General features: G+C 37.9%; 1 protein-coding gene across 1 annotated transcript in view; it reads left to right on the forward strand.

Moving 5' to 3' along the window:
- Nucleotides 1–1,221: 1,221 nt before the first annotated feature.
- The window catches only part of akap6 (A kinase (PRKA) anchor protein 6), a 126,903-nt gene continuing 102,358 nt past the window's right edge, over nucleotides 1,222–25,766 (forward strand). The window contains exons 1-2 of the mRNA XM_036593532.1: nucleotides 1,222–1,331; nucleotides 4,404–4,780. Coding sequence (XP_036449425.1) covers nucleotides 4,448–4,780 — 333 coding nt within the window. The 5' untranslated portion in view covers nucleotides 1,222–1,331; nucleotides 4,404–4,447. The remainder of the gene's footprint in view (nucleotides 1,332–4,403; nucleotides 4,781–25,766) is intronic.

Consider the following 25,766-nt stretch of genomic DNA (forward strand, 5'->3'; position numbering starts at 1 on the left):
ATGAATTGTTTTTATGATGATGCAAATTCCAATGCATTTGCATATATCTGCCTGTTCAGCCTACAGCAGGCCAGTAACACTGAAGTTATAAGAAATGTTTCTGCCCAGACTGCTTTTTAAATAAAGGGCAGCCAGTCAAAACAGAGGTAATTTACAAATATCAGTTTTAAAGGCACAATAACAAAACAGCCCGTTTAATATACATATGCTGAAAGAAAACTGAAAAAAACCTTAGTTGCTTTAAAAGTTCTTTGAACTACCAATAATAAGCCAACAGAATGTGAAATGTACATTATTGTTCAATGAACTCAAAATTTTAAGGCAACCCAGTTACTTCCTTTTTTAACTTAACCCTTGTGTGGTGTTCATATTTTTGTTACTCTGTGGTCTGGTGGACCCACTGCATTATTGTTTATTGTTTAAATCAATACAGCCATAACAAATTATGTAAAAATACCAGATCTTTAAAATATCACAAGTGTCCAGCATACGGTTCAGCAGGCCATGTAGGAGGAGAACAGAGTGAAGGGACACAGCACCCCTACATTTTTATTCCCTGCGGGTTTACCCCAACACCACATGTGTAATATAAATGTGTAGGGGGGTGAACAGTGTGAAGACATTGAAATTGTGTAATTGTATATGTTCTTCACGGAAAAATGAGCAAAGGCCAAGAAATCTGAGCTTGAAATAATAATAAATCACGTAATTCTTTCTTTTGGTAAACATTGAAAATGAGTCCCACAGACCCGAACACCACACAAGGGTTAAAAATCTCTTCTCTTTTTCAGTGTATAAAAATATACAGGGTATGGCTGCTTTAATTTAAGATAAGTCAGAAAAGAAAAGATCAGCTTGATAGTTCCCCAAACAATTATTCAGAGAGTGTACTGATTCTGTCTTCTTTTAGCGAGGCTTTGATTTAACCCGTGGTGCTCACAAGAGAGAAATAGGAAACGGATATTGAAAGATTTGATAGGCTTGGCTTTTTCTCCCTCCCCTCAGTACACTCCTCCATCTCTCTCTTTCTCTCTTTCTGTGTCTTTGTCTCCCCATCCCTCTCTCTACCTCTCTCCACCCCCCCCCGTCTCTCTCTGTCTCTCTCTGTCTCTCTCACACACACATGCGGGTAATAGCAGTGCCACGCTGTGGCTGTCACTCTCTCGGCAAGAGGGCGAGAGGCAAAGGCAGGAATGAAAGAGCAGTTTCATTCTCTGGGGACTGGATGGAGTTTATGCTCTTCAGACAACTAGAGCATCCAGGATTTCCTTTTAAGGCTGGAGGGATATGTGAAAGCAGAATGAGGCTGGCCTCTACTGAACAGGACTGTGGTACGTTTTGCTCTGCCAAGTCCTTCTGCATAGAACTGAGTCATACTACACATTTGCAGCTTAGAACAGCTGGACTTTTCATTACAAAAGGAAGAATCATGTTACATCATGCTGGGAATTAGGCAGAGTATTGGGAGCTAGTTCTGTGTAATATATCATATCTGTACCGGTGTACAAGTATTGGTGTCCCACCACGATACTGATATATTTTAGTTTTAGCAGTATGGATAAATAACATATCTTTGTTAATTGCAATGTATGTCATTTTTCAGGTGCTTCAGATAATTTTGAACAGTTTAAAATATATACAAACTAAATAAATAGCACGCTCCCCTTCTAGGAATATGGTTTCAATCTTGATAATTTTTCATAAAATGGATTTTAGCACAGAGTACCAGTAAACATGAAGTATGAGTTCATTTTTTTTGTTTATGCAAATGTTATCACCTGATACTGTGATATATTTTGAAATTGTTTAAATGTAGAATTTTTTATCAGTACTGCGCACTACTTTATTATAGAGTGACAGGAAACTTGGCATGTTAGCCTGTGTTCTTGTAAACAGATGTTTCAGTCTGATTCCACAGTGATACTGTACCTGCAACAGTTATAGATGGGTTTTTGAACTCATTTGTTCTTGTGGTCTCTCTGCCCTTTGTATTTAATGTCTGCTGCTAAATCAGTTCCACCAGTGTCATCCATGTGTTTAACTAGCTGGAAAAAATAAAGCAAACTTTAGATGGAGTATAAATGTCAGGAAGTCATATTAGCCGAATAATTCATCTGATCGGTCCATTTCTATAGGTGACTGCAGAGCTGAGTGTTCAGGGTGAATATTAAAATGGTCATACAGACAGGCTGGCTGGATATATTGATTTCCTGTAGCACATCTAGACCATTGGTTGGCCTAGATATTCAACACTGAATAATGTGGAAGAGATAACCTTATAATAGCCTGCTGCACTGTGGGCCTGTCATCAGCTGAATCATTGCTACTGTTTTTGTCTCAAGGAAGCTAGAAGTGACCTGCAATGATGTCTACTTCATTGCAAGTCATCTTCACTTTTACACTGTGCTGTACAGAAGAGCAGTTTCACTTTGAGTTCAATGATTGCATTTCTTTTTAGCACAGTGTCAGAGACCATGTTTATTCTGGATGAGAAAGTGAAAGTGAACAAAAGAGAAGAAGAAGCCACAGAAATGTTCTCTGTAAAGAATTCTCATAATTTCAGGATATAATATTATAGATACATACTAGTTTACCACATGCAGTTGATCACGTGCTTTATGGACTGCTGTAGGCTGTGAACAACACATGCATGATTAGTGAGTTGTATGGTAATATGGGCAAAGTACTATTAATGGGATTATATGTAATGGTTTTCAATTTTAAATGATTTTAAAAATTCTGTAAGTACAGTAAATCTGATTTAACACATTTGTTTTGTAGTTACACTGAATGACCGAGAACTAGCATATGTGTGCAGATGAGTGGACATGCCATTGTTGCTTCGTTCTAATGCACAAACCATGGGCTAATATGTTAAACTGAGCTAATGCACTAGCCCCAAGCTAACATACTAGCCACAAGCCAATATACACTTACAAGGAGTATGCTTTTCCTCTGTAAAGAGGAAGCATTTTTCTAGAAAAGGAATGATCTGCCCTTGTTGTAGTCTTGGTTGCTTTGCAGTACATTAAAAACTGATCTGTCAGGGGCTCCTGAATGCAGTCACCCTGTTGTCAGAGGATTTCGAGTTGGATCCCAACAATGTCACAGCCGTCTGTGGCCAGAAGCCCAAAAGAAGATAACTGGCCTTACTCTCTTTCGGCACGATGATTGCCAGTGCTACCTGTTAGCTGACACAACAGAATTGTCAGGTAGTGTTGTCCTCCAAGTGTATTGAGCTCTCCAGTGACAGTTCCAAAAAGATGCATGTGTCAGAGGAAACATGTGCTAGCCATCACTTTCTCAGCTTGGCAGCATCATATAATGGGGGAGATCTAGCTAGAGGGCAGAATTGAAACTAAATTAAGGAGAAAACTAGGTAAAAATAAACACAAAAAAACAAATATGGTTGAAGATTAGCCTGTATTATATTGACCGAATTTTGTTGGATTATACAATTACTTTACATAATTTATCAAGACCAACAGAAGTACTCATATGGATTCTTACAGCACACAGTGAGTAACGTTGTGATTGGTTTGAGGGTTCTTTTATTTATTGCAGCCTTGCATATGTCAGCATAGCAAAGGCCAAAACCACAGTAACATTTAACAACAAATACTATTTCCACCTCTCATGAGGTATAAACAGAGAGCAAGCATGACTTCATGTTTATGCTGAAGAATGTCTGGCTGTATCATATAAATATCCATATATTTTATTTTCAGTCTATGTGCCTTGTCTCGTCACAGAACAGCCAGTCTCTTTGGGAGATACCAGAGAGATCATCAAGCACCAGGCTAGGCAGATTAACGAGTAGCTCATTCTTTCATCACACAACTCGAGTATTAACAGACCAGACATCTGCTTACTGAATGCAGATTAATTCTGGAGAATTACATAGGGAAGAGGCATCAGTGAAGCCTGGTGATAATGGAGAGAGCTAATCAGAAAGTGTGAGTGCACGAGAGGATTTGATGCCTGTAGCCTCACTGCTGAGCTTTTGACAGATGAATATAAACGTTCTTGGTGTCTTGCGCAAGACACTACTGAAACCACATGCCACTATTTGGTGTTTTATGTGTCTTTGTTGGTTGGTGCTAAGAGAGAAGAGGTGTAGTGGGAAATACATGCATACAGACATTCCTCTTTGCTGAAAAGTGCTGAGATAAAAGTCTTTTCCATTTCGGGCCTCTCTAATGTGTCAACAGGCGAGTGACGGCCAATTTCTACACAAGCAGAGCATCAAAGGGACTGCCAATGGATTTGCATCCTAAATTACCCCCATGGCTTTCCCCTTCATATATTAAACATAATCTGGCAGCTTTTTAGTTATTCATTCATGTGCTTCTTTCTCTCCCTCCTTCCCTTGTTCCCTCTCCCCCTTTTCTTTCTCCTGTCAGTTCTTTCAGAAGGCCCCATCAGAAGGATCTAGTGCTTTTTCACCATGAGCATCGCAGTGTCACCGGTTGCCAGTGAGGCTGCCTCACCTATGATAACCTCTGTCACACCCACCCTGGAGTCCAGTCCGAAGGAGGAGCAGCCAGGCCCCTGTGGGCCCAGTAGCAGCGGGGATGGGATGAGTCAGGGCCGGGACCCCTGCCGGAGTTACCAGAAACCACCTCCCCTTCACACCGGAGCAGACTGGAAGGTGGTGCTTCACCTGCCGGAGATAGAGACCTGGCTGAGAGCCACAACGGATAGAGTGAGAGGTCTCACTCACTCCGTCCAGCAGGACAGCCTCAACAAACATGTGGACGTTCATCTGGTGCAGCTGAAGGTAAGAGAAAATGTGCGCTTTACTACAGATTATAATTCTATAAGCCAGGGGTTCATTACTTTGGGGAAATGATCCAAAAGAACATACATTTCCAGTGACCCCTTTCGATTAAGGCTGTCACGATTTATCGCTTCAACTCACTTATTCGATTGAAAACATTGGTTCTAATTTACCTTTTCAGTGAATTGTCACTGATTAATTGGCACTTTGCATGACAATAATGCCTATTTTAAATTTACCTACTGATCTGTCATATAGTAAAAAATAAAATGATTGACCCATTTAGATGCATTTTTTTGTTTTTTTTTATAGATATTTTTAAAGAAGCCTTATTTTAAATGGCTTCCTGGCTTATCTTTTCCCAGCAAAGTATTCTGGAATCTTTGAAAGTCTATGCATGGTTTATTATTCAGTTAAAGGGGAATTCCACAGATTTCCAAAATTTTTGCATAATTAAATTGGTAAGACATAAATAAAAACATTCAGAGTGGTTTGATGTGAAATGATTTGTTCTAGAGAAACTTACCAATGCAACTAGATAGGATCCAGACATCTGAAGAGTTATGACATGAAATGGTTAAGAATACACTATCTGATTCCTGAGTCATAGTCTTACTTTAATTCTGAGATAAGAATATGGCCTAAAACCAATTAAATTGCCTGTTACTACATTAACTAACTTAGGCTGAACTGACACACAATTTTTTACAGTGTAGGAAGATTGTGATACAGGCTTTCAAAAAGCAATTTTGATACTGTATATACACAGTGTGATGTACAACTCATCACCTCTTATTCTCTCATTCAGCTTTATGGCATAATGCATGACCAGCTCACCAATATATCACTAGTTAAAGGTCGTTGAGATGTTGAAGACATGTGTGGGTTCATTGATGGGTTTGGGTAGTAAGTAAAATGCCTACATTTGCATTGAAAACACCCAACCGTTGGTTCCTATAACACAACAGTAAAGAAATCTGTAAGTCTGTAAGTTTGTCTGTAATGCACCATTTTACAGTAAACCACTTTGAATGACTTTGTTTTCATTTCAACAATTGAACTATGTAGAAATTGTGAAAATTCAGTGGAATTCCCCTTTGAGTCCATTTTAAAGCATTTTGAAATGCTTTGGAATTATGGAATTCTGATTACTCAATTAATCATACAAATAGTTGGTAGATTACTAAATTACTGATATGAAAAATATTAACATCTTCTTTAGATTTCAGATTTATGATTCAGGATTATTGTCACCTTTGAACAGCTAATCTTGTCTGTAACAGTCAGAAATATGTGATGCAGCAACAAAGGAATATTTCTTGCACCTACGCACCAGTCATGCTTGCATTTTGTGATGCAACTTTTCAAAGTCATTAGGAAATGGTGCATGTCACATTCAGCTTCGAATGATACTCAGATTGAATAAAGGCCGAGTCTGGTTTTACATAGATAGGACATCGCAAAGGGTTCCATTATTTGTTCAGTGCACTCAACAATATATCAGCTGAATGGTTTTTGAAGCATATTAAAAGTCTTCCAACATTACCTTCATATGGGTTCATTGTTGGTGTATTTGTTCCCATGTTTGGGAACCCCTGACATCAGCCTTTGTTTGTGCTTAACTTTCATTTTGCCACCATTTTTCTAATGCACTATTTGCAGTGTAATATTTAAGCTATATATTATTCTACATGTAAACAACAATGCATTTGGGTTCCGATGTGAACTGCTGTGGGTAGTGGTTATGTACACCCTTGATATTTTTCCAGATCATCATATATTTGATTAATGGAACAGATTTCATTTAGCATAGAGGTCTCTGTGTTAAAATGTGTTAAGTTTTGATGAGGATCCTGAATATGACTGCTTCACTAATCACATAGATGCTTAGTGATTGGGTTCTGCTGTCCACTGCACAGATCAATTCCCTGAAGAAAAACACCTTGAGTACACAGAAAGGCCTGTGTGAGTGAGGCGTCGCATAAGCAATTACATGGAGATCGTGATCGGCTCCCTTTGAGATCGATTTGAGGTGCATCAGTCAGCTGAACCACAGCTCTTACTGGATTTGACCAAGCAGTCTGGAATACCTGGACCTCATCATTAACATGTAACAGGCCATTTTAGCATGGAATGCAGCTTTTTGGAGTAGTTGGGAGTTTGGTATGGTGTGAGATTTCATGCAGACCAAATACCAGACCCAAATACCAGAGGATGGCTTCTCATTCCACAACTGTCTTGTAAACAGTTGCTTTTAGATTTCTCAATAGCTTAAATTCAATTTCTTACTCAATCATACATTGCAAAAAGTTATTTTTGTTAATTTTGCATTGTTTCATTTAAAGTATTTACATAAGTGGAATAGAACCAGTTAAATTATTTGTTACTACAAGAAATAACTTTAAGGCTGAACTGATGCACTTTTTTTTACAGTGTATGAAGATTGTGATACTGTCTTTAAAAAGAAGTTTTGATACTGTATATACACAGCAAACAAAGCTGAAAATCTTCAGATTTCTAACTACTGATTCTGAGAAGGCAAAGCAAGGCAAGGCAAGTTTATTTCTATAGCATCTTTTATAAACTGTGATCATTCAAAGTGCTTTACAAATCATAAAATACAAAGATAATTCATATTAGTGATTCAAATTTGAATAGCAAATAAAACATGATTAAAACAATAGATTTTAAAAGAAGAAAAGAATCCTTAAAATTTAAATTCAAAATAAAAAATGTAATTAGAATAATAAAGTGCCGTCACAGGAGAGAAGTGCACTAAAGCTAACAGTGTTTTAAACTAAGCTGAAAGCCTGCTCAAATATCAATGTTTTAAGCCTTGATTTAAAAGTGTCTAGTGTCAGGGCTCTTTTTAGTCTTTATTTTCAGCAGGACTAACTGGCTAGTTTCTAATTATCTGAGAGTTCTGTTAGGAGACCATTACAGTAATCAGTCCTGCTAGAAATAAAGGCACAAATGAGTTTTGCCAGGTCTGGTTTAATCAGAAAATCTCTTTTTGTTGAACATGGTCGATGTTCTTAAGGTAATAAAATGCTGATTTAGTGACTGCTTTGACCTGACGGCTAAAACTATGATCGGAGTCCATTAATACACCAAGGTTAAGTGCTAGTTCCTTAGATTTTAGGGCTCTTGAGTCCAGATAGACAGCTAGTCTGTGCCTCTCGTTGCTATTCATAAATAAAATAATCTGTTTCGTTTTTTATTATTTGCAGAAAGTTTTGTCTCATCCAGTAAGTGATGTGCTCAAGGCACTTACAAAGTAAATCAAGGAGATTAAACATGTATAAATTGTATGTGTATTAAACATGTATAAATTAAATAAGAGCAGCCCAAGAATTGAACCCTGGGGGACACCACAGGTCACTGGCACTCTTTCAAAGACATTATTTTCTATTTTGACAAATTAATCCCTTCCTTGCAGGTATGAACAGAACAATTTGAGGACAGTTCCGTCACAACTGCAGCTTTTAATGTGTTAGGAAAAATGCCGACATGAGTGAGGTGTTTACTATCTGAAGTATGTGTGCTGCTATTGAGTGAAACACATTCTTTAAAAAGTTGGTTTGTAACGTGTCAAGACTACAAGTGGGTGATTTGAGATGACGATTAGAATTTTATTATTAGTAGCACTAAACTGAGACATTTTAACCATGATATCTTTATATGGTAATGGAGAGAACATGGGCTTGCCTGATATCTGGATTTTGCTGTTAAAAAATATACGAACTCATTAACTCTCTCAGTTGATTCTAGTTCAGGGGCATATATGTGGGTGACTTAGTTTGTTGACCATGGCGAAGAGGATTTTGCTGTTGTTAATATTATTGTTGATAATGCTGGAGAAGAAGAATTGTCCAGCTTTGCACATTATTGTGTTGCAATTATGCAGCCTATCTTTGAAGATTTCTTTGTAGACCTAAAGCTTGGATTTATACCATCTGCACTCAGGCTTCCTACAAACTCTCTTTCGGGCTTGAACTGTAGTAGCATTCCTCCATAGTGCTTTTTGTTGGCATGGTATGTTTTTAACTTTAACTGGTGCAATTTCATTTATAACGCTGACAATTTTGTTGGAGCTATCCAGCAAAGCATCAACAGAAGCAGATGCAGAGGTGCAGAGCACATTTTGCTCATGTAAAGTGTAGCTGTGTTGTCATTTATAAACCTTTTATTAAAGCAGATGTCTCTTAATGTCTAGTAAGGTCCATATTTCAAAGAAAACACAGTAATGATCTGACAAAGCGACATCTTTAACAGTGGCTGATATTTTGAGACCCTTTGAAATAACCACATCCAGAGCATGACCATGACAGTGTGTGCTCACAATCACATGTTGAGTCCAAAAAAGTCCAATATGGAACAGAATTCCTTGGCATAATGGTCATTGGGATTGTCAATATGTATGTTAAAATCACCAACAATAACAAAATGATCAAAATCTATGGAAATAAAAGATAACATATCTGTCAATTCATCCATAAAATGTACTCCCTGTTCTTTCTGTTTCTGATAAGTACTGGAATAGGAGAGATTACTGGCACCCAGGGTCCCCACTTATTTTGAAAACATGTACTGCTGACTTCATCGCTGTAGCAGCATGGACCCAAAATGTATCATTTTGCCAGATTACTTGAAGATGGGGTGACCTTTTCCCTTTCTGTGAAGGAAGGTGGATGAAACACCTGCTGAAGATGAGGTAAACAGCGAAGCTGCCTTACCTTTGGTTGAGGAGCTTGTGTCTTTCTTGGTACAGGTGGTACAGGTGTTGACAAGCTCTGTTTAATAGAGAGTAAACCTATATCAGAAAAATGTATAAAAAATAGTATATAGTATAAAAGTATTAGAAACCTCATATTTTTGTCCAATGTGCATTTATCTTCCGAATATCGCTGGATCCTCTGATTTATGAGGTCGTTTAGTAGTCAAAATATGAATAATGCTACATCCCTACTACAGGCAAGCTAACACTTCTGTGCATTGAACTGACATCACTTGAACAGTAAGTCTATTAATTAGGTTTGATGCTATTATATAACAACACCAGTTACACCAGCAACTCCAGGTTACTAAGGCATTTAACTACCACAACTAACATCTGCTGATTTGCATGGGGTATTTTGGCAAGGTTGCCTTATAATGTCAGTTCAGTGCAAAGCAATGTAAAGCAATTTTCAAATTCTGACTTTGTAATTCAGACATTCCAGTGACATTTGGGGGAAAAATGTATGTATGGCAAATCGTTTTTGGAACATTTATGTTTACCACAGCTGCACTACCACCCGTGCCCTCCATTACATAATCAGGTGATTTTTGAAAATGCCATTTTTCCCATCAAGAAACAACTACTTAGACCCTGAAATTCACAAAATGCATCTTTAAATGGACACAGTAAATGAAAAAAATTGAGTTCTGTATAAGTATGATTTACTTCCTATATGTCAGCAAGCCAATTTTCCCCTCCCTTCCTTAATGACTGGAGCTGTGACTGATCTGATTAGGTCACAGCAAAAGTTCTCCTCTCTTAGTTTTGACCAATCCTGTCATGCTGGTTAACCTGTCATTCTGAGAAGCTCTGTCTCTTCCACTAATCCCCTCAGCAATCAGTCAGGCTGTAACATCGCTCAGCGCAGAACAGTCCGATGATGTAATGGAGGGCACGGGTGGTAGTGCAGTTGCTGGGGCCTGAGGCTCACTCTCCTCACACCACACTGAAACATCACAGCCAGAACAAGAGAAGAAATGATCACTGAGATGATTACATAACATACTATAGCTCCAAAACCTGAGGCTTTTCATTCATGGGTTTTCTTCTTGTCTCTTTGTCCTCTTTTTGACTTTGTCATCCATCCCTAATGGGAAATCACCCTGGGTGCTTTTCGTGTTTTCAAAGTGCCACATTATGACTGAGCATTCTACCAAATAGTGTGTAGTCAATGCTGCCTATATGAAACAACATTTTAGTTTGAGGCTTGTGCTGCACTAGCTGACACATGCTGGCTTCTGTATACATATTTACATTTATTAATCTGGCATACACTCCAGTGTGACCTATAGTTTAATCATTTTACAAGTGTAGGCATATGTAGTGTTAGGAGCCCTGACCAAGGGCTCTTATTGGTGGAGCAAGGTGTGTTGGTGCAGGGCAGTCTATCTCCATTCTGCTGTGTGGAGGGCAGTAGTATTGCCCACTATGTTACAACACTGCTCATCCGTTTCTTATCAACTTATGGACAGCCTTTTGCAGTTGGTGTTGTAGTTTCTAGTAATAATTATGGCAGAACAATACATTGTTTGTCATTATTGCATTACAGGCCTAGTGAGTAAATATATCCTCTTCTGGCACCTCACACTCATTTCTGGTTTAAACCACATCCACTACTGGTTTATAATTAAAAAGAAGGTAGTGAAAAAATTACTGTTCAGGAATATGTATCAAAGTCTTGGTATTGGTCCTGAGATACCTAGCCCAAATCAAGACAGTCATATGATCCAACATATGTAATATTTTTGATTAGCTTGATCTCTAATCAAGCTACATCAATATTAATAACATATTACGAGGCATATTTTAAAAACTTTGTTGGTATTGTGCAGCTGTAGTCAACATTTGTACTTCACGTTAGATTTTCCCACCAAAGCATAGAGTGTTCAGTTATGTCTTAAATTTGTAATTTGCTATCTAAATCTCTTACATAAGGGAAAGTGAAATAACACAACTAAAAACGCTTACATGGACTATTGCTATTAATAACTCTATAAGGCCTCAGATTTTCCCTATTAAAAGAAAGCTTTCAGGCTGTGTGCATGAATGTAGTGCAGTGTCTTTATGAATAGTTAAAGAATGCTGACTGTCGGTTTGAATGGGGATAGACAGAGCGGTGGCGTTTGGCATGGCCCTTGGGCCAGAGAGAGGACTTTTCAAATTTTGCATCAGTCACAGATCTTTCAGCTGAACTTGTGCATTCTTAACGCAACATGGGACTCTTGCCTGTTCCAGAGTAGAGTTTTACTTGGGCCAGAAATCTTGAATTTTGAGAGCCAGTATAGCCTGAGAACCTTCTGCTGACCCAATCTGACCCACAGTGTCATATCAGAATCCGAACCCAACTATAGCCCCACAAAACTCAACCTGAACCAGCTATTCTACTTCATTCATATCCATGTTTGCACAAGTGTTGGCTTCTTGGACCTCAGTACCAATGAATGCCTCCAGCATGGCAAGTTAAAAATTGTGTAAGTCTGTGAAGTCTGTTGTCGGTGAAACAGAAACATTGCATATTTCCATATGAATAATTTCTCACTTGTGCTTTATTGAAACAAACAGAGAAAGTATTTAAAGTGCAGACTCTAAACTTTTCCTATCACATATGTGTTTGTAAGTAGAAGAGGAGATATTTTATTATGAAACAACCCTACTTGGAAGATGGAGGTTGTGTAGACTCAAAGCTGCTGGTAAATAAGGTAAATTGAATGTAAACACAGTCTGATTTTACCTATGACTATTTGAATAGTATAGCACAACAAACGTAGTGTAAACGTAACTCTTGACTAAGGTTTAAGGTAATGAAAGGAGGGAAGAAGAACGAAGTAGAGAGGAAATAATAAAGAAGCTGTAAATATAGGCCAAAATCTGTTAAAAGTGTGAAACCCAAATGTGAAATGTGCTCCTGAATGATGACCAATGATGTCCGAACCCTGATGTGAATAATCAGGTCCAGTTGGGTTCAGAGACAGCGGAAGCCTTTAGGACTGGACATCTGTTAGAGGCCGTTGCTGAAAGAGTGCTGCACTCCTCCTAGCCTTGAGCTCAGCCAGCTCTGACACGTGTTCGTCTGCTCCCTTTGGTGATTCAAGCAAACACACTGCAGCCCCTGATGCCACAGCTTTTTATAGCAGCTCTGTGAAGCTGCTTCTGTGAATAAATCATGTGCGAGGGGTTTTAGAGAGGAAAGGACATGTGTGGGTGCATGTGTGAGTCTGTGTGTGTATGTGTGTGCATGCGTGTGTCTCAACAAACCTGAGACACGGTTACCTGCATTGCAGTGCTTAATGGAAGTGGATACTCTTACAGATGAGTTACTGATCATCATGCTGACTGAATTATTTTAAATACGTGTACAGATCTGTAGATCTATTAGTACATCCTGACATAGTTTGCATGTTTTGTGAGTATTAGTTTAAAGTCAACGTGACTGGAGATCATAACACATTTTCTTTTTATACTGTGACGTATTTTGCTGTGTTAGGGAGGATATCTGAGCCAGCTGAGTGTGTTTGCTCTATGATTGGAGGGGATTGTGGGAGGTGGAGTAGAAACAAGACATTATTGGTTAATATTGTTCTCCACCTGCTGATGCATTGCGCTATAATGAAACATTAGAAGACGTTGTAGAGATGGGTAAAAGTCATTACATTTTCATTGAAGAATATGTTAGAACAATAATTTTGTCTTTAAAATTATATAATTTGATGAACTATACCTAATATGACCCAGGACATAAGCTAACAGTGCAAAGCTTTGATTTAATTTCAAATGGCATATATCCTGCATTTTTCTGATATTTCATTTTAGTAACACTTTAGTGAAGAGAAGCATTTGTGGGGCTTCATGACACCTATGTAAGCTGTTCGTGACAACTCGCATAGACCTACATAAACTTTTTAAAAGCCTTATTCCAACAAGTGTCAGTTATCATAAAGGCTGCTTTTGTCCATTTTGATGTCATTTCACGTCAGCAAGTGTTATAGGAATAAGCCTTTATAAATGGTTATAGTAAATGATTATGTCAGTCGTCATCAATTAATGTCAGTCGACACTTAAGACATTCGCGTGGATTTATGTACCAAAAAGGGTCATAACTCCTTTGGTTCTGTTTGACTTTTCCATATTGTGCAGTCCAAAACACTTTTTATAACTTTAATCTGAATGGGTGGCCTGAACTCTTGTAGGCTGAACAGAGAGATTCAATTCAAAACAGGCTGTTTTTTGCTGCTTTTTTTCTGTGTATGGACTGTATGGACTGGGGCAGTGAATCTTTAACAATATTTGTGTATTACAATAAACTCCATATTTAAAAGGGGAAAAAATATTTTACAATACAATGCATGATTTTTTTTTTTTTGTTTTTTAATGAGCTTTAAGAAGTTAGAACATATGTAGTGCCACTTTTAAAATTTTTAACAAAAGCTATGAGTACAATGATATTTTAATTCAGCATTCACATACTCCAAAGCACTATATCAAACGAAGCAGGACCAGTTATGCTCCCAGCTCCATCAGGATTCAAACCAGCGATTTACCAACAATAGGGCAAACCTTCAAACAGCTCCTCTACTTCTGAGCCTCTTCTTAACCTGGTTTTTAATGAGGCATGTTTTTGGTCAGTGCTGTGGAAGCTGAGAAGAGTATGATGACATAATTTACAGTCATATTTGTCATATTTCCCACCCTCTACTTCAGACCCTCTCTCCCTCCTCTCTGGATTGTTGTGCGTTGTTGGTGTGATGGATTGTGAAGAAGTGAGCTAGCTGCTGGATTCCAGGAATGACTGCTCTCTTTGTGTCCTCTTTCAGCAGACAATGACTCAGTTTGGGTTACGCAGCGTCAACACTGCTGAATCTGAGAGAGGAGGAGGGCATTAACTGATGTGCTTGTGTTGCTGTGGCTCAGTTAGGGCCTTGTGTTAGCTGCAAAGGTTTCGAGTGCGTTTGAGCACAGAGCAGTGGGAACTGTGAGTTTTCATGATTGTTAGTGAAGATCTCAAGAGAAATAGAAGAATAAAGGTCTGTACAGACATGTAATAGAAGCCAGACCCTGACCCATAACTACGAGTTTGAGACCTGACTAGGCCCAACCAACACTGCCAAATGACCTGAATGACCTGACCCTAAACCGATTGAACCTGACAGAGAACCGCATCCACCCTTGTCAGATCAACTGTTACCCCCGCTGCACTAAAGTTCCTCTCGCTACTGCTGCTACTTGCAGTAATGCTTAACACGCGTTGTGCAAGGTTAACAAGGAAGGAGGGAGATTTGCAGTGACCTTTCCACCGTCCCAACACATCCCTCTCATCATCCACGGTGTGACTGCAACAATACTGTTGAACTTCACCCTGCTTTTGTTCCAGAGCTATTCCAAACACAGCTATAGAGAGAGAGATTACATAAAAGAAAATGTGTAAGCATGCTCAAAATTTACACAGTCATATTCAAATAAAAACAGATCTACTACATAAAAATTACTGATTTGAAACCAAAGCCGTGCCCAATGTTAACTAAAGTAAAAAGCGGCCCGAATCTGGCCTGAAACCTGATATTTTTTCAGGCTTGGGCTGAGTGGCAGATCCCTACAGAAGAACACATGTCAACACAGACTGAGCATTTGAGTGCAAATTAAAGAGACAGCTGTTCGTGATATTTAATTATTTAAAGACTATGCAAATGAGTCTGGAATTTTCCCTAAGTTCCTTTCCTGTAGCAATTACTCAGCATTTTTCAACCCCAAAACACTCTCTTCCTTTCCTCTCTCTCTCAATCTCAGTTCAATTCAGTGCAATTCCGTTCATTTCAATTCAGTTCAATTCAAGAGAGCTTTACTGGCACAACCGTATCACATGATAGTGTTGCCAAAGCATGTAACATACATCATTCTATTAAACAGTCACATTCACTCTCTCTCTCTCTCTCACACACACACACACACACATCTACAGTTCATACACATAGGATTCACAAAGATATTTTATACACTGAGTTCGACATATATAACAGTATTACATATCATCCTGTACTATTGCATCTCTCTCCCTCTCTCCCTCTCTCTTTCTCTCTCTCCTGATAGTACTAATGATGTAACAGTTGAGAGTGTGCCAGTTATACTCTTTCACCAGTATAGCTTATGTCCTCTCCACCTATCAGGCAAATCCCCTAATCTGCACCAGCTGTATTTACATCTATTCAGTGCTGGCCAGCATGGTCTGACAGTGCACATTAAACCTCATTAATGCGCTTTATTTTTGATGACTAGAATATTTTTTCCCTGCTGTCTCATGCCAGATGTAGCTTCACTTTAAGCCCCACTTATAACACAGTAAGAAATGAATCCGGGTTGTTGCTGTTCACATAATAGGTGAAGGCATTGACTGGTTAAATCAGTGTCACAGAGAGCTTCTGTGTGCTTGTTTTAGACACTCTTATTTAATGTAATGGGAAACTGTGAAGTCATGTGTGTGCTGAAAGGCAACACCAGTGTCTGGTGCACTGCTTTAACATACCTGATTCATCCATCAGCTGGTTCTGTCCTTCCTGAGCTGACTCACTTGTGCTGGAGCAGAGAAAACATCGCATGTTGTTAGAGCCCACAGTGTGAAGTTGTGGGCAGATTTCTATGCAATGTCTGCCATCTAGTGGATGGTTTTTCAAATTTCAGTGAGTAAATTTGTACTGTATACACTGTTAAGTTTTTACATCAACTGTGCAGCAGTGCAGTGCAAATGTGTAGGCAGCCAAGAAAATTGTTTAAAACTTAATCCTGGCAGTAAGTGTTTTAGACAGTAAAAACACTGTATAACAGTACAGTAATTACAAATAAACAGAAATACTGTAAAATGTAATAAGATTTCAAAAAGTTATTAATATAATAGAAGAATACAGGTTTGATTTCAGACTCCTTAGTGAATTTCAGCCATTTGCAGGAATTTGTTAAATTCCATTTAGCAACACACCTGAATTAATTTACTGAAGGATTAATTAGTCGTTGTTTATTTGTTAAAGAAATCGCATTTAAAAAATGAGAAAAACCTTTAACTGAAGTGAATTTATTCTGAGAAAAAACCTCATCAACATGTTTTAAAAAAAAAAAACTACATGTGCCACAATTATTGGCATCCCCACATTTAATACTTTGTGCCTCCCTTTGCCAATAAAACAGCACTTTGTCTTTACCTGTAACATCTTATAAGGTTGGAGAATACAGAGTATGGAATTTGAGGCAATCTCTGCAGATCGTCCGAGGTCCTAGGTACTCTGTTCTGCACTCTCCTCTTTAGCTCACCCCACAGGTTTTCTATGGGGTTTAGATCAGGGGACTGAGATGTCCATGGCATGGCATGGATTTTGTATTTAGTAAACTATTTTTGTGTTGATCTGGACATGTTTTAGGTCTTTGTCCTGTTGAAAGTCCCAATGACAAACCACTTTTTAGTTTATTGGCAGAGGCTGACAGATTTTGATCTAATGTCCTAGTATTTCATGGAGTTCATGATGCCATGTGCCCTAATACGTGTACGTTTGTGGTTAGATGACAGGAAACATTTTACACGCCTTCCAGATAATCTTCTGGCATAGGGGTGGAGATGGTAGTTTTGAAGACTTGGTGACCCCAAGATGCCACTTTTTTCTGTAACTCTCCAACAGTGACCCTTGGGGATTTTTTGCCTCTATTTTGTCTAACCTTCAGCCTTACTGTGTGTGGGGACAAAATAAACTTGGGTCTTTGTCCAGGCAAGTTTGTCACAGTACCAGTTGGATCTTTTTAATTATTGCCCTAACTGTAGATATGGGTATTTTCAGGTGAGCAGCAATTTTTTTAGTAGCCATTTCCTGACTTAGGAAGGTCAAAACACTCTTCCCTTGTTTGAATTGTGTGTCCTCTTGTCTTTCCCATGTTGAAGAACGACTAAGCGAATTTGACCTTTGTGTCACCTCATCTGTCTACCACAGCGAAACAGGATAAATTACTGTTTGAAAGTTTAACTTACACAAAGAAAAGTACAAATGGAAAACATGCTTCAGTTACATTTTGTTTCTGTGAATCTGTAGGGGTGCTATTACTAATTGCACATGTAGTTTCGTTAAAAATAATTATTTCTTTTTGAGGGATTTTTTCATCTTAGAGTCTATCCATCTATCCATCCATCTATCGGTCTAAAATTTGCTGGGTTGAAGTTAAGTTTGGGCAATTTGGCAACCTAGAATTGTTCTAATATAGACAAACTCAGAATTTTAACACAGTTTTAATCAAGCTGGGTTAACAGTGTGACTCAGTGTGGTGGATTGTGGGTTTTCATCCAACTATTGAGTAAAAACAACCCAGGCAGCATCAGTTCAAAAAGAGACAGTAACTGGCTTCACATGAGTTAGAGGAAGCATGTGCTACACTTCACCTTCCTAGCACTGGTGGTATTGTGTGACTGGGGGAGAACTAGCTAGTGGGATGGAATTGAACAGCACCAAATAGGTGAGAAAATTTGAAAATGCTTTAAAAAAATAGGATACAGCTACCCAGGCTGGGTTGAAAATGTGAAAAAAAAAAAAACAGACTACAGAATTCTCTGTCATCATTTAAATCAATATCATCCATGCACGTGTGGACACACATATACACACTACAATAACGTAAGATTTACACAAATTTTATTTATTATATGTATGACCATGCCACCAACAGACACTGAGAAATATTCTAGACTATCACATGTATTCACATGGGCCTGTGATGAATTTATTTCACACCAAAAGTTAAAATCTGCTTAAAAGTTATCTAACATTCAGCTATAAATTCTGAAAAATATCATATTAAGCTACACCCACCAGTGGTCCTCTATTAAGACGGTTAGCTAGTGAGCTAACGCTAATCCTGTCACCACCTCCACACATGACAACCATATTATTGCAGATTTCACTATTAATAAATAAATTACTATTTTTACTTGATATACTTAAGAGTACACAGTAAACCATAAAAAAGGGATATAATGTGGATATAATGATAAAAAAATAACTATCTATATATTTATATACATATATATAAATATATACATGTTCCTAGAATACTACTCTGTGCATGTCTGACTGTGTGTGTGTGTGTGTGTGTGTGTGTGTGTGAGAGAGAGAGAGAGAGAGAGAGAGATCAAGCCTCTGCTTTTTTCTTGCCGCAGTGCTGCTTTTTAAGTCTTTAGAGCTCTTATCTCCAGGCTGTCCTTGCCATTATACTCATGTCCTTTAATGATGTTCATTACTCACACATATTTAACTCTTTGCTCCTAATGGATAAATGCATTTTTTCTTTAGGGCTCATCTGAGAATAGAAGGACTCTCTACTTAGACATTTCATGCAGTCTAAATATTATGCATTATTGTTAACACAAGCAGAGAAGTGTCTGTCAACTGTTGTCCACAAGATGGGGTTGTTACTGGTGAAACTGGTTGTTACTTGTTAATAGTATGCAGAGGTTTGGACACTCCTGGTCAAATTATGATTTGTTGATTTTCTAATTTTGATTTTCTGAAAATAACAAATCCTCTACCTATGGGGAACAAACTTAAGTATGGCATGTTTTTGCATTTTTTTTTGGAGAATATTGCAATATTGGAGAAAATAAAACATAAAATATAAAATATGCCTTAACTTTTGCGCAGGCCACATTTTATTATATTTTTTTCCCCAACATGTTAAGTTCAGCAAATAATGTGTAATTGTGTAGTAAAAAAGTGTGTGCTCTGCAGAGGAAGTCTACTTATTTTCAATCAACAAAATGTAATTTAAATAGAGGTGTTCAAATTTGGCATACAAGTGTATGCACTATAGTAGATAAAAGAGCCTGTCTGTTCTTAGCATTTTGATGAAGCGCAGACCCCAGACAATACTTTGGAGAAAAATTACATTTTCACAATTTTCCTCTTACACCAAATGTAGTTGGTCACCTATTACATGTTTGGTGTCAGAAGTTTACAAGGCTAATGTAGCAAGTGAGTAATGAAATGTTACTTACACCAGATAGTGCAAGTTGCATGGCTATATCTTCACACACTTGGCTCACACCGCAGGTACGTAATCTTAAATAGACTGAATCATGTGTTTTCTGAAACTATGTGATATACTGATACTGATATAAGCAAGACTATTCAAGATTACTTAACATGTGTGATGATTCAGGCATGCATTTTATATAAGACTAGTTGGCCTATAAACTTTCATTGTCTTTTAGCTACATTAGCACTGTAGGTCTGTAGTGAAACTAAAAAAGCAAGCTTTATTATACTGCGGTGTTCGCCATACGCTCTATGTTTCAAGAGGAGCTCAGGGGACATGGCATATAAAGTTGCACCTGCCCGCACCTTCCCACTCTGTTAAGAAAAAGTGGTTGTTGTTGTTAAAGTTGATGTTTGTTAGTTTAAGATGTTTTTGCTTGTTGGCTGTGTTGTATTGTGTTCTGCTGGAGGTTATTTAGTGTGCTTTTAGTGTTTTCCGTCAGTAGATGTTGTAAGGCTAGAGGTGACTTTCTCCACTTTTCTCACTGTTATTCAGTGTTTTTCAGTTTTTCTGCTTTGTTCAATCAAAGAGCGTTTTCCTTAAGCAGAGAAATGGCAACCCCAGTTCTTCTTCTGGGCTGATGCTACAATACTTTAGCATTATAGACTTTTTTTACCTCATCTTAAATTTAAATCACTGAACCAAATTTAAATATTTAATTGCAGTTTATTTTCCTGTCTTTGAATTAGAACGGACCAAAATAAATATATTTTATTCACTGAAATGTATTTTCAGTAATTCTTGTCCATTTTATGTAAACCGATTACTTAAAGGAAGCACAATGAATTTATTTACTGTTTGCATGTTTTCAGTTTAAGGGTCAAACAGTCTCATTCATTGAGTGAGTAAAGGTAAAATTACAGTCATGTGAAGCAGTAGGTACACCCCATTAAAAAATGTTTTTATTTTTCAGAGAAATATTTCAGTTTCTGACAATTACTGGGAGAATTTTTGCCCAATCCACCATGCAGAATTGTTTCAACTGTGCAATGTATGAGGGGCGACTTGCAGGTACAGCCTGTTTCAAAACCCCCCCAAAGTATTTAAATGGGAATCAGATCTGGCCTTTGACCACAACACTTGTATGTTTAGGCTCATTATCCTGTTGGAACTTTTATATATATGGTTTCACATTCTACTCAAGCTGTTCTCACAATCTCCTCAATTCTCTCCAGTTCTCTTGTTTTTGTAATTATATAAAGATTGACAAAAATGTGTCAGGTGTCACTTGTTAAATTATATTTCTTTTATCTATCAGTGCTGTTTAAATAAAAAACTTGATATCTGTATCTCCAAATATGCTGAAAAAGTCTCAACCTTTCATGGGCTGTACTTACTTCTTCACATAACTGTATGTAAACTTATTTTGACTATCGCTTTAAGATGAGCACAAAAACATTTCAAACAGATCAACAGTCTGAGGAAAGTGGTATACATTAAAGTAACTGCATTCTGTAGAATATGTGGTTAAGTATGCTGTTGCAGTGTGTCCACTAGCAGTTGTGTGTAGAATGTGTAGAGCGAGAGGAGTGTCTAATGGAGGTAGTGTGAGAGAGGCTCACACAGCTGTGATGAAACACATTCCCCTCTGAGCCCTCCCCACTCAACAATGTCTGCAGCAACTCTGTGTACAGCCACGCCCTCAGTCATACTGGACACACACCACACACATATTCCGATGTGTGTATTTATACTGAGCGGAGACAGGATCAGTGCTCCGTCTGAGGTGGCCTGCAGCTGCTTGTGGACATTTATTTAGAGTGATGTAATCCCAGCGCTTTGGAGAATTCAGAGAATCTAATGAGAGAGAAAGAGCGAGAGGGAAATGAATCTGCTGGTCATGTCACCACTTCTGGACTCTGTGCAGGCCTTTACTTGAACCACATTTTCCTAGCCATTGTAGCCTCTGTTGGGTAGAATAGACTATATTACCATCTACCAGACTCTTCCCTCTCAGGTCATCAGTGCTGTAACCATTTTTTCTCAGTGCAGTGAGAATGGAGACGGAGACAGTGAGTCTCTGGGCATTAAGAAGACTGCTTTACTTTCTAAATAGGGACACAGGCAAAATCAACCTTAAAACTAGTAGAGTGCATGTTTACTTCACAGAACTGAGTGAGGTTGGATGTTAGGATAGGTGGTAACTTATACCGTCATGATACTTGAAGACATTTTCAAGATACATAGCGTATATCACAGTATTTAGTTTGTTCTGAGATTTGTGAACACACACAAAATACACCAGTAAAACAGTAATGTCACATTAAAAAAAGGCTATAAACAACTATGTATGCAGTGCTTTTTTTACCTAGATGTTCAAACAAATAAACAATTTGAGTAATAGGAAGACAAATCAAATGTTTGGTGAAAACAAATAGATTAAAAATATAAAAGAATGACATAGTGAGTTGCTGTCTAATCAGCTACTTGTTACCATGTAGTTTATGCAGTTACTCTGCACTGTTTTTCAGGCTGTCTGTAATTGGTCCTAATCTGTTTATATACATGCGATTGTTGGTACAAGCTGTTGTTTAGTGTACCGATGATAACTACTCAGAAAAGCATATTATGACATAATTTATCATAATTACAGTAAAATTTTGCGGTGTTGTTCTTCCCTAGTTTGGGGTTTTCTTGCTAAGGGCAGATTTAAATGAAAGACTGATATGCCACAGCTACTATTCAGTGCTTAGTTATTACATAGTGATATTTGAACTACATGTGCTTAAGCACCTTGGTCTCTGATTTCATATCCATTTAGAAAGAGACACATGCACTTAAATATGCAGAGACTGTGGTGCAAGTGCAAGTCAGTCTACATTAGGGCTGTACAACATATCATTGGTTAATCATTTTTAGCATTATTGGCCTTTGCGATGCTGCTATATGCAAATATAGACAGCAATATGCAAATGAACCTCTAAGAAATTACTGTTTTTTTTTGTTGTGTGCAGTGAGCATACTGACCAGTCCCATTCCAGATGCATTCCTGTGGATATTTGAGTCTGTCAAAAGGTCCACATGGTCTAACAAACATAAATTGTTCAGGTTAAAATAATGTAGGCCAGTCTTTAACCACATCAGGGATTCATTAATGTGTTTTAATATATAGCAAGTATGGCTGTCTCAATTACCTGATTAAAAATAAGGTGTATACACAATAATAATTTACCTTTTTGGTAAATCAGCAATGAGTAGCTGACAGTTTGAAAGGCAATGCATATGTATAGTAACTTCGGTATGGCTTTAAAATAATATTACCCTTATAAAGCGTTTATGAATGCTTTAACATTAGCTTGTTTGTGGTTATAAACACTTTAAAAGTCATTTATAAGCAGTTATAACACATTAATAAAAAGGGCAAATGTAAAATGTTATAGCTAATGAATATGAATATGTGATTAAGCTGACAGTTTTAATGCTGACTGATAAAGAAGACAAAGTAAGATCAATAAAGATCAAAATCTCAAGTTTAACAGTATGAATGAAACAACAGGCCACTGTGGCCCTTTTATTTATGTGTGGGAAATGCTTATGATTTTAAGGTCTTTATGACCTAATTAATAATCGTTAATAAACTCATTTAAAAACCATTAATGAATCCTTCATGAAGGTAGTCTTATTTTAAAGTAGTACCATAAATTTTCTACTGCTTTCTCTTACGTCAAGCTTGATGGACACACCCACTTATTTATTTTTATTTTTTTTGCTGCTCCTTCCTACAATACTATTTATTCATTCATTTATTTAATTATTTTAATGGCCCATGTCATGGAAAACTGAATTTCCCTCGCTCTTTTTGAATAGCTTAATAGAGTTTAACAAAATGCAAACATTTTTAAAGTTTCAAAAAAACATCATCCACTACTCAGTTCATTTGGAAACTATGCTGCACAAATAGCTTCTTTTGAATTTTGTTTCTGTGATGTCATGAAAACCAACTCATTTACATATGCCGGCCTATTCAGCATACAGCAGTTTGGCCCCGCCCATTTACACTAAGGTTCTATAAAATGTTGTGAGTGCTTTTTGAGGTCCTTTACATATGTCAGTCTTAAAGGCACGGTAACTAAAACAGCCTGTTCAATTCTAAGGCTTGGAAAATGGTCGTTAAAAATTCAGTTATGACCGTTTTTGGTGCATAAAAGATAAAAGCACACAAATGTTACCACAAGACTCAAGGGAAAAGATAAAATAGAAGAAAAATGTAGAACATTGGGCACCTTAAATTGAGTCTTCTGAAAGACTTCTTAGCTTGTTTTTCCCCCAACAAAGTGTTTTGGACGGCTTTGCATGGTTTATTATTAGTTAATCATAATTGCAACATGTAGCAATGAAACTGCAACATGGTGTTTTGTCCATGTTGTGCAGCCCTAGTCTGCATGAACATGATCTCTGTGGCCAGTTTCAACATTATATCTGCTCTCTCAACTCTCTAAAAGCATTTCAGCAACAACAAATCAACAGCAACAGCAGCGGTACTAACAGAAAGTGACCGTGTCCAAGGGCGCCTGGAAATACATGGGCTCTTGGGGACGACTTTGACCTCCTCCACTGTCCCCACCCCAGCTGCCCCTTTCTTGTAGCCCCCCCAGGTCCCCAGCAGCAGTTGCCCGTGCCAGCCTGCACTCGGCTATTCTGGATGAACCCGGCACGAGGCCTGGGGAGGGGTGGGGGTCAAATCCCAAAATAGATCCAAAGCATGGTCAGAGCCCCTCCTCCTCCTCCTCAAAGAGAGAGAGAGAAGCAGGTCAGTGTTGGGTGGTGCAAGCATGTGAGTGAGTGACTAAGAGAGAAAGAGAGAGAGAGTAAATGTGTAGAGGTGAGAGAGAGAGATATAGCCGACCCTAACGCATGACAGAACAGCAGTGTCACTACCATCGCAGCTACTGTCTGTGTGCGAACACGTTGCTTTAGCCTTTGCTTTTAATTTCTGTATTTCATCTGATTTGCAGCAGAACAGGTAAGCATGCTCTTATGGATTTCATTTTCTTCAATTCCATTTTCTAAAGGCTGATTTTTCTACCGTCATGGCTCTGGGTATAATATGATTAAGGGCAGTTTTTTTATTTACTGTAATGCTGAGAATATGATGAACTGAGCTGGGCTGATAAACGTATACATCTATCTGCTTTCCCACAGTCTGTGTGGAGTGTTTTAAGCCTGTTTTGCTCATGGCGATGGAGCTGTTGTGTTTGTAAAGAGATAGTAGTAGAGTAGAGACAGTGTTGCTATGTGTCCATGTGCTGTCATCATCAAAGCTGAGAGTGCATATGGTGTTGTAAGGCACAGCTGCAAGAGCCTTTGAATTCTTCTGTCACTGTCCACCTCTCTAAGTATCGCCCTTAAAAATAAAGGTGGTGCCAAATGGAAAGCGTTCTTTGAAATGATGTCATAAAAGAACCACTTTTGGTTCCCTAATGAACTGTCAGGGGATGTCTTTTTAAAGAATCTTTTTTGTAAATGAAATGTAAATAACCATAAAGTGTCTATTCCAATAAAAAGTTCCTAGAACCAAGAATCATTTACAAATAGGCTCTTAGGCAACGATTTGATCCAGTTCATGATGTTGGGTTCTCAGTTTGGTATTTTCGTTATATTTTGAGCAAAATTTGAATGAAGCCGAATGATGACTATGATCCTGTTGGTGCACAACTTACTAACAACACTAGAGGTGGGAGGCAAGAAGCATGCTGGAGTGAGTTAGTGTTTGGTCCTGGTGTTCCAACTGTGCAATTGTGTTATTAATGCATAATTAACATGCTAGAATATCCAGTCTCTGTGATGCCTTGATGCTACTGACATTAGCTGTGCATACACAGCAAAGCAGTACAGATGCTGTCACAAACAAAAGCATATCAATCACAAAAAGAGAACTAGGCAATGTTGTGAGTGGCAGGCAGATTAAGTAGATTAAAGTAGATTATGTTCCTCACAGATATACTTAAGTCAGAGTATAATCATTTGAAAATACTCAGAGAAGTGCAAATCCACTCATTTTGGTGAGCCTTTATATGATTTGTCAGTATTTTCCAATACTATGCTTTAACTTTGTTCAATACAGGGAAGTTTAGATGCCATGCTGGTTGTGCTTGTATCAAGTGCAAATGAAATGTCAAGGTGAATCAAGATCTGTGCATTTATATACTGTGA

Source organism: Colossoma macropomum, unplaced genomic scaffold, assembly GCF_904425465.1.
Source record: "Colossoma macropomum unplaced genomic scaffold, Colossoma_macropomum, whole genome shotgun sequence".
NCBI classification, from domain to species: domain Eukaryota; kingdom Metazoa; phylum Chordata; class Actinopteri; order Characiformes; family Serrasalmidae; genus Colossoma; species Colossoma macropomum.